Here is a 14,220-nt window from a genome sequence, read left to right on the forward strand (position 1 = left end):
GTTTGGTGTTTTATGGCACAAAGCAACTATGCTATATGGGCCAAACAACTAGTGAAAAAAATAACGGTGAAAGTATTATAGAGTGTAAAGAGAAATTAAGTTAAAACAAAAAGAATAAGAAGACATCAGATAAAAACGAAACAGAATTAAAAAAAGCCAATGGTCCTTAAAAAATTAAAAACATTTGTAAGGGGTAAACTGATATTAAAAGCAAGTCTTAAATGCTGCTATTGTTCACAGTCATAATGATGGCATGATAATAAAATGTGGGCTATTGTGACTTGAGTGTCACACAGACCACACATAGATGCATCAGTCCCAGATAAGAAAACGAGTTAAAAAAACTGTGACCAATGTGTAGCCTAGTTAGGATGACTTTCTCCTTCCAATACTTATGGAAACAAGATGGCCAAAATCCAACAGAAGGTTTTGTCAGGAAAAACTTGTCGTCATGTTGCTCACTTTAAGTTGACTGCCAACTGATATGTAGCTGAGCCTTGAATACAGGACTATATTTCATAAATGGAACAGGCACAGCAGTGATAGCACCAGAGCAGACAGACTTAGCTGCAGTGTCAGTGAGCTTGTTCCCGTGAATACCAACATGGCCTGGTATCCAGAAGAGCTGGGTAGAAGTAGATGTTAAAGAGAAATGGGCCAGTCAGTTTTGAATATTGATAAGAATAGGGTGAGAACTGATGTGAAGCAACTCCAGGCCTAACAGAGAGAAAAGTGAATCAGTATAAATAGTACAGTTCATGTACTGCATAGTTTCTATGTGATCCAGTTCAAGAGAAATGGCATACAATTCAGAAGTGAACAGAGAAACTGTAGAGAGGATTCTGAGTGCAACAACTGAATCACGACAAAAAATAGCAGAGCCCACAGAGTCATCTGATTTTGAACCATCTGTATAAATTGGGAATGAAAGGATGGTTCGAAAGATGTTTGGCAAATAGAAGACGGTGCTTCCGATTGAGAGTATCTTCCTTCTTTAGACAACTTAAAGAAAGGTCACACTTGGAGATGGTAATAAGCCATGGTGGAATGGGCTGACCTGTGGAAAGAACAATATCATCCAAGGACAGACCAAACTCAGCCAATTGTGCCTGTATAAAAAGGCAAAAGGAGCAATAGCAGACCATCTATTCTGAAAACGCATGGCCAACTGAGGAAGGTAGACACAATCCAAGGTGGGATGCTGTGGTAAGGATTGAAATTTAGAAGCATACAGTGCCCTTGTACACTTGATGTTTAGCTGCTTGATGTGTGGAATAAAAGTCAGCTTACGGTCAAATATAAGCTCCAAGAACTTTGCCTCTGGGACTATAGGAAACACAACTTAATGGAGACAGCACTCAAGGTCAGAGTGAATGTCCTGTTGGCAGGTTTCAGAAAGATATACTGTAAGGAGAGACACACAAAATGATAAGAATCAATCAAATCCTTAATGTTATCTATATTTGAATAAAAACTCCGATTGTCCTACTGTATCAAAGTGGCCATTTTCATCCATGTGGAGGAGAATGGGACGGTGAACCCTTTTGTTTTAGACATTTTTGTTTTTACTGGACAGAGGTCTATCCATCTCCATGAACCCTGCCCTGGGTTGAGTATGCAGCTCTCTGTCTGTAAACGAAGATTCCAGCGATTGAGGGAATGAATGAATAATCGTTTTGTATCTCAGGGCTGAAAAAGAAGATGGAACTGAGGAAGTGCTAGAACCCAAAGCCAAAGGAGATGGGCCTGGGCAGACACTGGAAGCAGTGGTGGGGACAGAGATAAGAGTGGACGAGAATCGCCAACTCTTTAATCATGGAGGGCAAAAGACTCAGATGTTTTGCAAATAACTCTGTTGGAGGCACAGAGAGATCTGTCTGCACTCCCACCATGGCAGTGGAAGGGAGTGCATCAGCATATGTCTGAAACAGAGTGGAGGACAAAAAAACTTCTGAGCTTCTGACAAGGAGATATTGATCACAATCTTCAAGCATTGCACCTCTTTCTCCTCCATCCACTTAGAGCAAGAACTGGAGTAAGAGGGGTGTGAACCATTACAGTTACCTCTGTGTGATTCCAGTTCACATTCACTGGCATTGTGGTCTTTGCCATCACAAAGAGCACATGTTAAAAAAACATGACAGATGTCTTCAAGTGGCTCAACAGCTGACACTAAAACATCTGAGAAAGTTGGGAATGTATGGCCATTCCTTACAGTTGAAATAATATGCCTTGACTGTGGCAGGTAGACATGGTGATGTAAACGTGAAAATTAGAACATCAGTAGACATATAAATACTGTCTTTACAGGCATAAATATAGCAAACCATAGAAATGCCTTGGCTGACAAAACCAGCAAAGATCTCTGCCTTGGAAATATTCTTCACGTCCCTCTCAACAATAACTCCTCTTGAACAATTCAGGGTAGCATGGGGAGTAACCTCGATGGGTATATTCCCAATGCTCTTTGAATTCAGGAGGACTTTAGTGTGTTGTGGTGAAAATGTCTCCAGAGCATAACTTTTTGCTAACTTGGAGGAACCAGTAAGTCACGCTAATCCCTTTTGAATGAAAAGGGGACATCTCCCTAAAGATTTCTTGGATGATGAATGCAGCATGAGAAAATGAGGTGTTGAGTCTGACTTTGATAGTGATTGTATAAGTCATCCATAGATGGTTATTTTCCAATAATCTGTTTTTCATTTTTTATTTTTTGTTATAAATAGGGATATCCATAATAAAATAAGAATATTTCAGTGCCCAGTGTCTCCACAATGGATAGAAGGCACAATGCATTGCCAAACAAAAACTATGCAGCAATGCTAGGGTTTCATGAGCAATATATACAAACACCAACATCAAGCACAATGTCCACAACACCTGTTGAGTATGTCCAACACTGGAACTTGGTTGATCCTAGCTCAAGTGATCCAGGTAACTGACCCTGAAGGGGCCACTCCAAGGCTGCTCATCTACAGGAATTCAAGGCCAAAGTGGTATGTTAGGGTTAGACCCCTCAACCACCAGGATCCTCTATTCCCCTTCACAGGTCACCACAGATGGCAAACACATGGGTGGATGTTCAGATCCCAAAGAAGGTAAATTGAAATTACACAACTTTCTCTGGAAGGTCCTCTCACCATGTTCAGGAATTACTTGTTTCACCTAATCCAATCTTAACTAACTTAAAAAAAGATCCCTTTTTCACATTTTAGTTACTTTTATATTAACAAATAAAGAATAAACATAGTCATTAACTTTCTCATGGGAACAAAGGTCGTACTCTGAGTGAAGTTAATGATTTTCTTTTCAGAACACTACATTATACAATGCATGATTTGATAGATGAAAACCTTGACTATCTGTTCCTTATATGTAAGATATAATTAAGTGTAAGAGAGAACTATTACCAAATTCTGAGAGTATGTGACAAGTGAGTTGGTAGGAGGGGATCTAATTTTCTATTTGATAACTCTATAATCAAACAATATTAAAAGCTAAAAAATGATTTGTCTGGGCAATGAACATTTTATAGTTAGTAACTGAAACTCAGTTTTGTACTTTCTGAAGAGGTGATGGATGAAATAGGGAAGACAAGACGTTTACAGAAAATATGTCATTTGTGACGCTTTACGGTAAACTCAGGATTGTTTTTAATGTTGCCTTGTACAACTAAGAACTTGAAACTCATATGTTATTAAAATGTGGATTATTTGCTAATATATTTTTCTATACTAATTTGTGTAATATAAAACAAAGAGAAATTTACTAAAATTTGTAATGTAAGACACTAAAACTTTGTGTCATAAGCAGTAAAGGATACCCATGGTAAGAAGGTTAAAAGCACATATTAACTTTGAATGAAAAATAACATACAATAAAAACTTCAAAAGTTTTGAAGTAATACTTTCTATAAAATATATTTTTAATAAGTAACTTTTTTTTGCTCTTCCCTTTTCTTTATATTTGTATAATTAATAGAAAAACAGTTTTCATGAACTCTAGTAATTTTCCAAATGTTTGTTCTCTGCCCATTCTTTTGTTTTTGGTTTCACTGTAAATTTTATTTGGTATTTGATTAGTTTAATAAAACAGTGTAATAATCATCTACCAATTAAATTTTGTAATTTTCTTCTCTAATTCCTTAACTTTTTCCATACATAGTTGGCATATTACACCAACCAATCTTATAATAATACAATGTAACCAAATGTAGAATTTCCATATTATAACTTTTTAAATGTTATAATTTTAAATGTATAATCCAATGTACCATTAGAATTTCATTATTATAATTTTAAATGTTAAATACTTAACCATTAAATGTTTATTTCAATACAAATGTTATAATACCATAGAATTTCATTATTATAACTTTTAAATGTTATAATACAATGAATTTCATTATTATAACTTTTAATGTTATAATACAATGTAACTCACAAATCTTCTGTATAACACAAAAAAAACACAAAAAAAAAATCAATTCTTTAATTGTTTTACTAAGGATTTGTAGGTGAATATATGGAGTCAGTGTTGACTGCTCCAAGTGAGTAATATTCATATTATGATTAAAAATACTTTTCTTCATCTGAAAATTTTCAAATTTCATTTCTGTAACCTCTGAAACCTCCTAAATAAATGTAAAACTTTTTATATTTCTGTTAAACTTTATCTTTTTTCTGTTATTTTTCTACTGTATGTCAGAACAGGGCCAGTTGATTTTTCCAAACTCCACCACCATAAAAAGCATTATAAAATAAATCTATATTTCCCCTCTTCACTTTCTAGAATGATTGCAGATTGCAACAGAAAACTATATTTGTTTATCCTAAATATCTGAAGCATTGTAACTGTTTTCATCTGTTTATGTTTCTACTTTTATTATTCTATTGCCCTTTGGTTCATGCCTATCTAATAATCTTGTATACAAGTCCTAAATCACTTGGTAAACAAACAGTTCTAGTTACCTTGCTGAATAACATAACTTCTGAGGTACTCACAAGAATATTTTGTGGATAATTATTGCTGTTACTTGTTTTCATTTGCTTACTTAACCCTTATATAGCAGCAATCATCAACTGATGCTGCTACCTACAACATTCCTGCTGTTTAAAAGTTAATATAATTTAATAATTTACCTAATTTTTATAATTTAGTTAATATAAATAACAAATGTAGATAAAACAACATGAAATATAGTACTTACCTTTGATCTTTTTTTTTATACTGATGGTACTAGTACACTGATCATTTATTTATTTAAACAATTCATCTAAAAACACAAACTAATAGTATTCACAAAACAATGTTCTATAACTATTATAATTTAACTGGCTTTCTAACTAATGCACAAGAGACTTAAACAATTTTCTAAGCTTCTTGGTCTGAACAGTGTGTGAAAAACTTTCAAACTGAAGATGAAACAGACAATACAGATGAGTATGGCAAGTGGATATGACATTCTAGTATGTCTTTGTAAACAAAGAAGATTGAATGCAATAAAAATTTGACTCTGCCTTAGTAATAACTGTATGATAATGAGAGCTTTACATTCAACTTTGTAACTTCAGATGGGCAGTAAAAATATTAGAGAATAGGCAAGGGAACAAAAATCAAGATTTTCAAACATGGTAAGTTTGAATATTCATTGAATTATTTCCTTTTAAAATAAAAAAATAAAAACTTGTATACTGTTAAGATTAATAACTATGTTTTTAAGTTAAGTTGATTCAAGCTTTGCATGAAACTGTAAAAGTCATGGCATGAGCACTCCAACTTACCTCTAGCAAGAGGTTAACTTGCTCATGCGTGAAATAGTAAACACTCCTTACCATTTTACTGGGCAGTTTTCTCATTAACATTTAAACATGTAAAAATTACATAAAGTCTCACAACAAAATCTCATTATTTTAACCTTCTGTTAATATTTTCCAGTCACCCTTGCAGGGTCAGAGTAGACCTCATCATAAAAATGTATTTAAAAATATTTCAATTGCAATACACTATTAATCTGAGAACAAAAACAAAAGCATTCAAACTATTTTACTTCATTGTTCAAGAAATTAAAATTGAATGTTACATACAACTTGTTTCTTTTTTATCACCTATACTAAGTGTAATAATTTAATACAAACTAGCTGAAACTTCTGAGAACAACAAACTGTCTGTGCAGATGTTTATAAAATATTTGGTGTCCATGAAGACCCTGGAAGACATATTGAACAGATGCAAGCAGCAAACTATCACACATACTTTTTCGTCAAAAATAAATAATACGTGTGTGTGTGTATATACTAATAATCATACAAAATAAGAACTTAACATCATGTGTTAGAGAACAAAACTTTTCAGCAACCACATAATAATGAAGTGACTCAGATTTTGACATTGATTTTATTTCTGTATTTTTTTTTATTTAGATTACATTTTAATATCTTATAAACACACACACACACATTAATTTCCCATGAAAAAAAAATGATGATGGATTTAATGTAAGATGTATGGTTATTTCCCAACACATTTCTAGGTTTACATGTATGTTACATGAAATATAATTTTGAGTTTCTGGACTGATTTTCCATTTCAGAAAATTCATGTTTTCTTCAAGACATTATATTATTTATTTGGGTCAGATGTTTACCTATAAAAATTATAAACATGTTGAAATTAAACTAAACATTCAATCATTTGGAAACGTGGTGTACTTAACAAATTTACCTATGTACAAAATTAGATGTGCTTATGTACATACTTATATAATTCAGCGTTTACATTTTAGCCCAGCTGTTTTGAATTACTTAGCCTTTTAATGGTTATAGAAAAACTGTTACACTCATAATCTGAACATCCAGAAAATATCAACTATTTAACTACTCCATTTTTTTATTTAAATAAGGATCAATGTCCATTAGAAGTCAAAAGAATCAAAATATCATGCCTTTATCATTTGTGGTTATACAAAATCATATGAATCTTTTGAAATGCATATAAAATTAGAATATTTTCCATAAATTCTGTTACATCTTCTAGTAATATATTTACCTTATTAATTCTTCTCAAGTAGGTATCAAAATGTTTCCTTGTTACTTCTGGAATGTATGGAGATGAAGGAATTGGACCTTGTTCAACAAAAGAGTCTCCCCATGTCTTTATAAAAAAATCTAATTCACGTTTGCTTCGCCTAGGATCATTAAGCACAGCTGGAAGATTCTGGCTACTGTTGTGGACAGTCCATTTGTTGTAATCATTTACAATATTGGACAGACGCTCACCTTTCTGAAGATTATGATGCTCATAATCTGACTTCATGTTTGGTAATCCATCACTAGGGCATCCTTTTGAGTGAAATTATAAAAAAGAAGCACTATTTACAAATACACACATAAATATAAAATACATGAAAAAATGGAATAAACTAGCATTTCTTCATGAACAACTATATATACTAACAAAAAAAATTACAGCTTCCCTACTTTATTCAGATGTGTTGAAAATGAAGTGGATAAGAGATAATAAAATTCAAAATATGTCCACTGAGACTGGAAAAGATGATGAGAGTGGTTAGGTAAAAGAAGCCACAGACAAAGCCATTTTGTAACCAGCAATCATAGAAATGGATAGACCACTCTCAGAAGCTAGGTTAAAAAAGAACTGAGATGAAGAACAATTAGACAACTTAAAGGAAGGAAGGAAGTAATGAATGGATCAACATCGACAAACCATCCATTTATAAACAACTGAACAAAAGATCATAAACCATCATAGTAGTAGATGGACATTTGAGGCAGATGATACAGAAGTCCTAGGATTACCAAGAGGTGATTGAATGTAAACCACAGTTTTGATGGTTGAATCTAGGTGATGAGAAGAATATGGTGACAGGAGCTGTAAATTAAAAGCAGTACCTTAGAAAGAGTCAAAGAAGAGAACAAACATACAAAAAGATGGTGAACTCAACACAGACTCAGACGGAATAACACCAGAGCCATGAAGTCTCAGAGTGAAGAGCAAAAAAGTGGTAGCTTGATGCAATGGATAATCACAAATGCATTAAAAAAAGAGAATTCCCAAAATGAGAAAAAGTTCACAGAAACACCAAGAAATGCAAGAAAGACTCTGTATGAAAACAGTCTAAGCAAGACAACCAATCTACTATTAAATTCACAGCTCTAATAACATGTGCATGCAACAAATGGTTGTTAAAGTTATTAAGAGACCAAAAGTAGAGCTTCAAAATAAGAAAACTGAGATTTTGATACTAAGTATCTCTTTGTTATGTAATATAAAAAATGACATTTGAGTTGAAATAGCTTAAAATAGGTTTCCAGACAGTTTTAAGAAAAAAAAAATGGTGTCATGCTCACTGAACTTTCCAGATCTCAGAGGCACTAATGTGGAAAGACCACTCCACAAAAGACCAAACACTGAAAATATCCAGAACTACATACCACTCGGCTAAAAACACATTCTTGATAGAAGTAATGGGCTAAGGAATATGGATGGTAAGAGTAGTGTAGAAATGTAAGAACCACTACAACATTTAGAAATAAAGAGATTGAGGTACAGAAAAGAGAGAAGACAATGGATCAACAGGTATATAATACTGCCAAGATGGGATCCAGTGAAGAATATACAAAAAGCACATTTCCATAGGAAGAACAGATACAAGAGAGGGAGTCTAACTTCAAAAAATAAGGCATCCCAATACACAATAAAGCAAGTCTAAGAAATAAAAAAGGAAGTTAACAGCAAACACTGACTAAAGATATAAGAAACTTGAAAAACAGGTTAGTATGACTTTCTCTAGTAAAGCTGTTGAGGTAGTAATGCAGTTTTAAATAAAAGGTTAAGGTGAGTGAGAAAAACACAAAGATGAGCAAACTGAAGGTAAGAGAGTCAAAGTAGGAGAAACAATACCCAAGCTGGTAAAACAGATACAAGGAATAAGGACACTCGAAAGGATGAAAAGTTCCAATCACAAACAACAGAAATAGAGACTTAAAGCCAAAGAGGTCAAGACAACTGAAAGTCAACACAAAAAATCTGAAGTAATGCAACAATCAGGTAAATGAGAAAGTTTGGGTGTATGTAACAAGTTCAACTGAGAACCAGCAGAAACAGAGTAACAGAACATGACATATGTAAAATATCATAGTGGAGATCAAAGACAGGCATGACTTAGTACTTGTCATGGATAGAAGAACCAAAAGCAATAGCAGGTTGTGGGAAGTGTTAGTCAGAGTCATTCAAAGACAAAACAGGCTCAGAAAAAGTAATAAAAGCAGGAGGGCATGGGTCTTGGATCCAAAATGAAAAATACAGAACAGAAACAGCCATGTGATATACAATAGCAGATACAGTGTTTACCAATAAAGTAAAATCAGTTATTATTTAAGGAAAATAAGAATTTCTATGGAGGAGACTTTGGACTTCTCTAGTTTCAGAGACCAAGAAAATATGATAAATCATATTCATTAAAATCTATAAAACTAAAACTTACTGTGCATGTAAGATGTGTTCCCATCATACATTGATGCAATACATGTTTTAACATAGAGTGGTAGGACTTTTGCTCAAAGCCTTCTTTCAGTGACACAAAATATTAGTTATCTGTGGTATGGAAAGGTGAATAGCATTTCTGAAAAAAAAGAGGTTCCTTACCGTACACTACAGAGGAGTCTTGAGATGAAGCAGGATTTAACAACAGATAATCAACACAAAGCTGAGGAAGAAAAGATCTGCACAAAAAGGAAGCTTAAGGTGGGAGGAAGAGAGTTGAAACAGCAATTCCTAGTTTGGGGATGTTTGTAATAAGTTCACCCATGAAATATAAGAGACAAGTGGAGTGAGAGAATAAATTTCATATAACTGAATTACTGGAATGGCAAAAGATAAAGGATGGGTTAACTGATCCACATAAGAGATGTAAAAAAAAAAAGCAAAGCAAAAAAGGGAAGAGCAGATAAAAATCATCCAAAGAGATGGCAGACTCAGCAGGAACTACAGAATCTTGGGCCTAAGAAAAAGAATGTGGGATAAAACCAACCACTTTATGAAATTATGTACAATGGCAGTAACATTGTTCAATGCTAGAGTAACTCCAGCTGCAAGCGAAGTAAAATAACAAAACCTCCTTTTAATACTATTCTGAATCTCAGGACACTTCAGAAATGTGGTATATAAAAATCCTTATTAAATAATATCTACAAAACTGAATTAATTGGAATTGTTGTTAAAAGCTCCTGTCCAAACCTTATCAGAGGGTTAATTATCAAGGTCAATATTACTTTCAAGGAAACCATATTAAGCATCTTGAACATTTCTGTCAAGTCTAGTGATTCAGTTATGTGAAGAAACAAAATTAATACAAGAAAAATAACAGTTCTCATTAAAGGTTTAACAAATTATTTTAAATTTAAGTCAGGTGCAACACAAAAAATTTGTTTCACAAAAAGCTTGAAAAATAACACACCTACACACTGAAGTGCCAAGGAAAAATATTAACTTTTAATTTACACAAAGGTTTCATGAGAATATTGCATAAAAACGTTGGGTCAGCCTCCTATTGATGGAATGGTTTAACTTAATAATGAGTGCATCATAAATGAGTACAATAAATGTTATGTGCAGAGGATCCAAGGCTTGGTACATGTTCAACAACTTTTCAGCTTAGTGCTGAGTAGTTCATTCATCCATAAGTTTAAACTAATGATTATCAACATACGAATGTAGTGTTGCTAGAATTTGTTAAATTATATCTTGTAAGTTTATATAATTATGTTCAATGCAAAATTTTAAGATTATGCAGATCTGGAAATAATGATTTTGTTTAAATCAGATGTGGATGGACATTGCAGTTACTTTCCATCAGACATTTCTTTATTTGTAACACTTACAAAAGTTATGTTGTAGAACAGAAGTGCTTAAAAACTCCCACTAAGTAAAGGAAAGGTTAAACATTTCAAGTTGAATGTTCTGTGAAATATCAATTCATGTTGTCAATTGCATACTTCCATGAATTTTAATAAAAGTGGCTACTGCTACTATAATACAAATTTCAATGTAATGTTTTGATAATCACAAGAAACACCCAAATGGTTCACAATCTAATTCATCAGATACAGTTTCTATGATCTGTCATGACGGTACTGACAAAGCTGGAGCTAAAGACATAGCGAAGCCAAGTCTACATTGTACATGTGAAAGCTCATTAAATAATTTTTGTTAAACTCAAATGCAAAAGACATCACTTTATAAAGAAAACATAAAATACACTAAAGACAGTTACATGAGGAAACAGTCTGATTGAAAGCAATACTTTTCACTTGTATCTTTCTAAAAACATATTGGAATATTTTAACCAAAAACTCATTTTAACAAACATGGTCAATCTTCATTGTGATCAAAGGTGAGTTGAACAAAATGTTCTGATAATGGTGCTAACTTAAGACAATAGTTTATGGTTTCTATTAAAAATAACAATAGTAATCTTTACAATAATCATTTGTGCATCCTCTAAAGATATTAATTACACAAAAACCATCCTATGAAGGTTATTCTTATCTTTACCAGATCCAACACTAAAATGTAGGTCTATTTAGCCAACACTGAAAACATTTTAAAATTACAACACACTCTAACACCATCATTAAATCTCCCCCATAAATTTAATTGAATCAAAATTTTTGAAGTTTCAATTTACTAACCCTAATATTCAATTTTTAATGTTCAACCTATTCATTCAAACATTTCCTATGGACTACTCATACAGCATACACATGGGCAAGTTATGCACACTCTTCACAATTTTAAACACTTGAAGTCATCTGTATTTCTTGAAGTCTTTAAAGCTATAATTTTCCTACACTGAAAATACATTTTTGGTAAGTATTTGTCTCACACAAATAGCCATTATCCTTCAGTGCTGCCCTTTCTATGTAAAAAATGCTCTGCACGTCACAAGCCTTAAGCACCCACATATCTGATTTGAATGCATCTTGCATGTAAATTATCATGCATAAACCCTATACCAATAAGAGTGCAACACACTTTCCTAATGCATGTGGCTCTCTCTATTTAATTCTACCAAACTATTACACAAAGGTTTGGCAAAAAATGAAATCACCAGTTTTCAGTGGAAAGGAAGGGTGACAAGTGTGAGAGGCAAGTAGCTGTCAGAAATATATTTTCAGCATAAGAAAATTATAGCTTGCAATATGGTACATTACTTCCCCCTCATATAAATAGTTAGAATTCCACATTAAATAGGTGGAGAAACTGGTGCAATGGAAAGAAAAATACATCCTTCAAAAGCATCCAAAGGATACCTACAGTAAAGGATCATATGTGTAGAAAACTGCACAACTTCTGTACCAGGTGTACTCTTTGCCCAGAAAATGGAAGGAGCACATCCAAAAGGAAGAGAACAATGGTTGAATAGAGATTTGAGTCATATAATATTGGAATCTAAATCTCTTGGAGTACATCATTGTAGGTGAGAGTTAAAGGATGTTCTTCCAGGTATAAAGTGGCTAAGGTTCTACAGACAATACATGGCAAGTCAACCATATCCAAAACCCATGCCACTGAGAACTTATATCTATACACAGGAAAAATGAGGATCATACCATCAGTAAATCAATCACAATCCAAAACTCAGTCAATGGGAACTAACATACATGTCAGGGTAGGAAAGAGAATCATACACTGCCAGCAAGTCAACTACAATCCAAATTCTAGACCACTGGGAACTGACATCCATGTGGGATAGCAAAGAGGACTGTATTGGCAGCAAATCAACTAAAATCCAAAGCCCAGTCGTCTAGTGGGTGAAAGAAAGTGGATCACATGGGCTTCACCTCAAGTTCATCAGACCATATGGAATCTTGTATCTGCCCAATCTATGAACAGGACATACAACAGTAATGTGAGAAATTGATCTACCAATCCAGGAACCCAACTTCTGGTATTGTAAAAATGTCCTTGTAATGTAAACCATCTCACTCAACCCCAAACTGAAAGGAGCTGCCCCTAGCATAATAACAACCTTTGTGCAATAAAATCATCAAGATACAGAGAAAGAAGAAGAATCATATTAATTTGTAAGTACCTTCATTGTGACCCACAACATGGATGAAGGAACAAAAGTATAACTGAGTGATGAAACAGAGACACTTGTAGTACTGTATCAGGATTTATGTTAATTATTTCAGCTCTTAATTCAAAATCCAGCCAATTGGAATCCACATCCATACAGGAGGTAAGATGAAAATCCCAATCAAAGGGATGAACTGCAATTTTGACAGTTCACTACAGTTATACATAGTGGAAAACACATCATCTACACCAGCTGAGCACCAATACCCTACTTTCAAATGAATGGTTTTTTCATTATATGTATATTTTATCATTATTACATTCAGGAGGATGCCTCTATGATCCACTACTTCAGCATCTTGGAACTAGAAAGTTGTAAGAACTCCCATACTCTACTGGAAGAAAAAGATGGATATTGCTGTGAAGTGTTTAGAAGAACAACTGAGACAGTGCAACAAGTAACCACCAAAACCTTATTTTGAAAAGCATAATACACCTGATTTAGTTAATCTAAGGCATGGAAGGGTCAGACAGCTATCTTCTGCTTTACCCATGAAGTCCATGGGTGAGTACAGTCCAGGATGGGCATATTAATGAAGCAAATTTATTGTGAGAATAAACCTACATGCAATCTGGCAGAACATCCCATCTCTTTAGTGTGTTTAGTGGCCATAGAAATTATAATTAAGTTATCATGGTTTTAGAATGCAGATTTGACTATTTTTAGGTATACCTGGCCAGACATCACTCGCCACAATACAGGACAAAGATGGTGTTAAAAAAGAAAAAGGGAAAGGCTCCTGAAAAAGAAGGAATATAAATATTAAAAGATAACTTACCCCATCTTAGTTTCACTGAAGTCTGAAGGATGGCTACAAGCAAAAGACAAAAACACAAAGATGAAAACACAGTGATCTGAGAGAGATGTGAATATATGTGGAGTAGTCCACATGCCTGGATGAAGAACTTCCTCTTAGAGACAATGGAGATGAGATGTCAGGGGATAAAGTACCTGATCTCATGAGCAGACACCTGGAAGGAAGTATGGGAAGAAGACAATAAGGAAAAATAAGCCAAGATATTTAAAAGCCAAATCCAATTGGACAGAGTGGAAGATGA

The 14,220-nt window shown here is 33.7% G+C and overlaps 1 protein-coding gene across 3 annotated transcripts in view; it reads right to left on the minus strand.

The window, feature by feature from the left end:
• The window catches only part of LOC143252024 (vacuolar protein sorting-associated protein 54-like), a 116,686-nt gene that overhangs the window by 91,952 nt on the left and 10,514 nt on the right, over nucleotides 1-14,220 (minus strand). For all 3 annotated transcript variants that reach the window (XM_076503554.1, XM_076503552.1, XM_076503553.1), the window contains one exon: nucleotides 7,048-7,340. In XM_076503554.1, the coding sequence (XP_076359669.1) occupies nucleotides 7,048-7,340 (293 nt within the window). The remainder of the gene's footprint in view (nucleotides 1-7,047; nucleotides 7,341-14,220) is intronic.

Source organism: Tachypleus tridentatus, chromosome 6, assembly GCF_004210375.1.
Source record: "Tachypleus tridentatus isolate NWPU-2018 chromosome 6, ASM421037v1, whole genome shotgun sequence".
Taxonomy (NCBI): domain Eukaryota; kingdom Metazoa; phylum Arthropoda; class Merostomata; order Xiphosura; family Limulidae; genus Tachypleus; species Tachypleus tridentatus.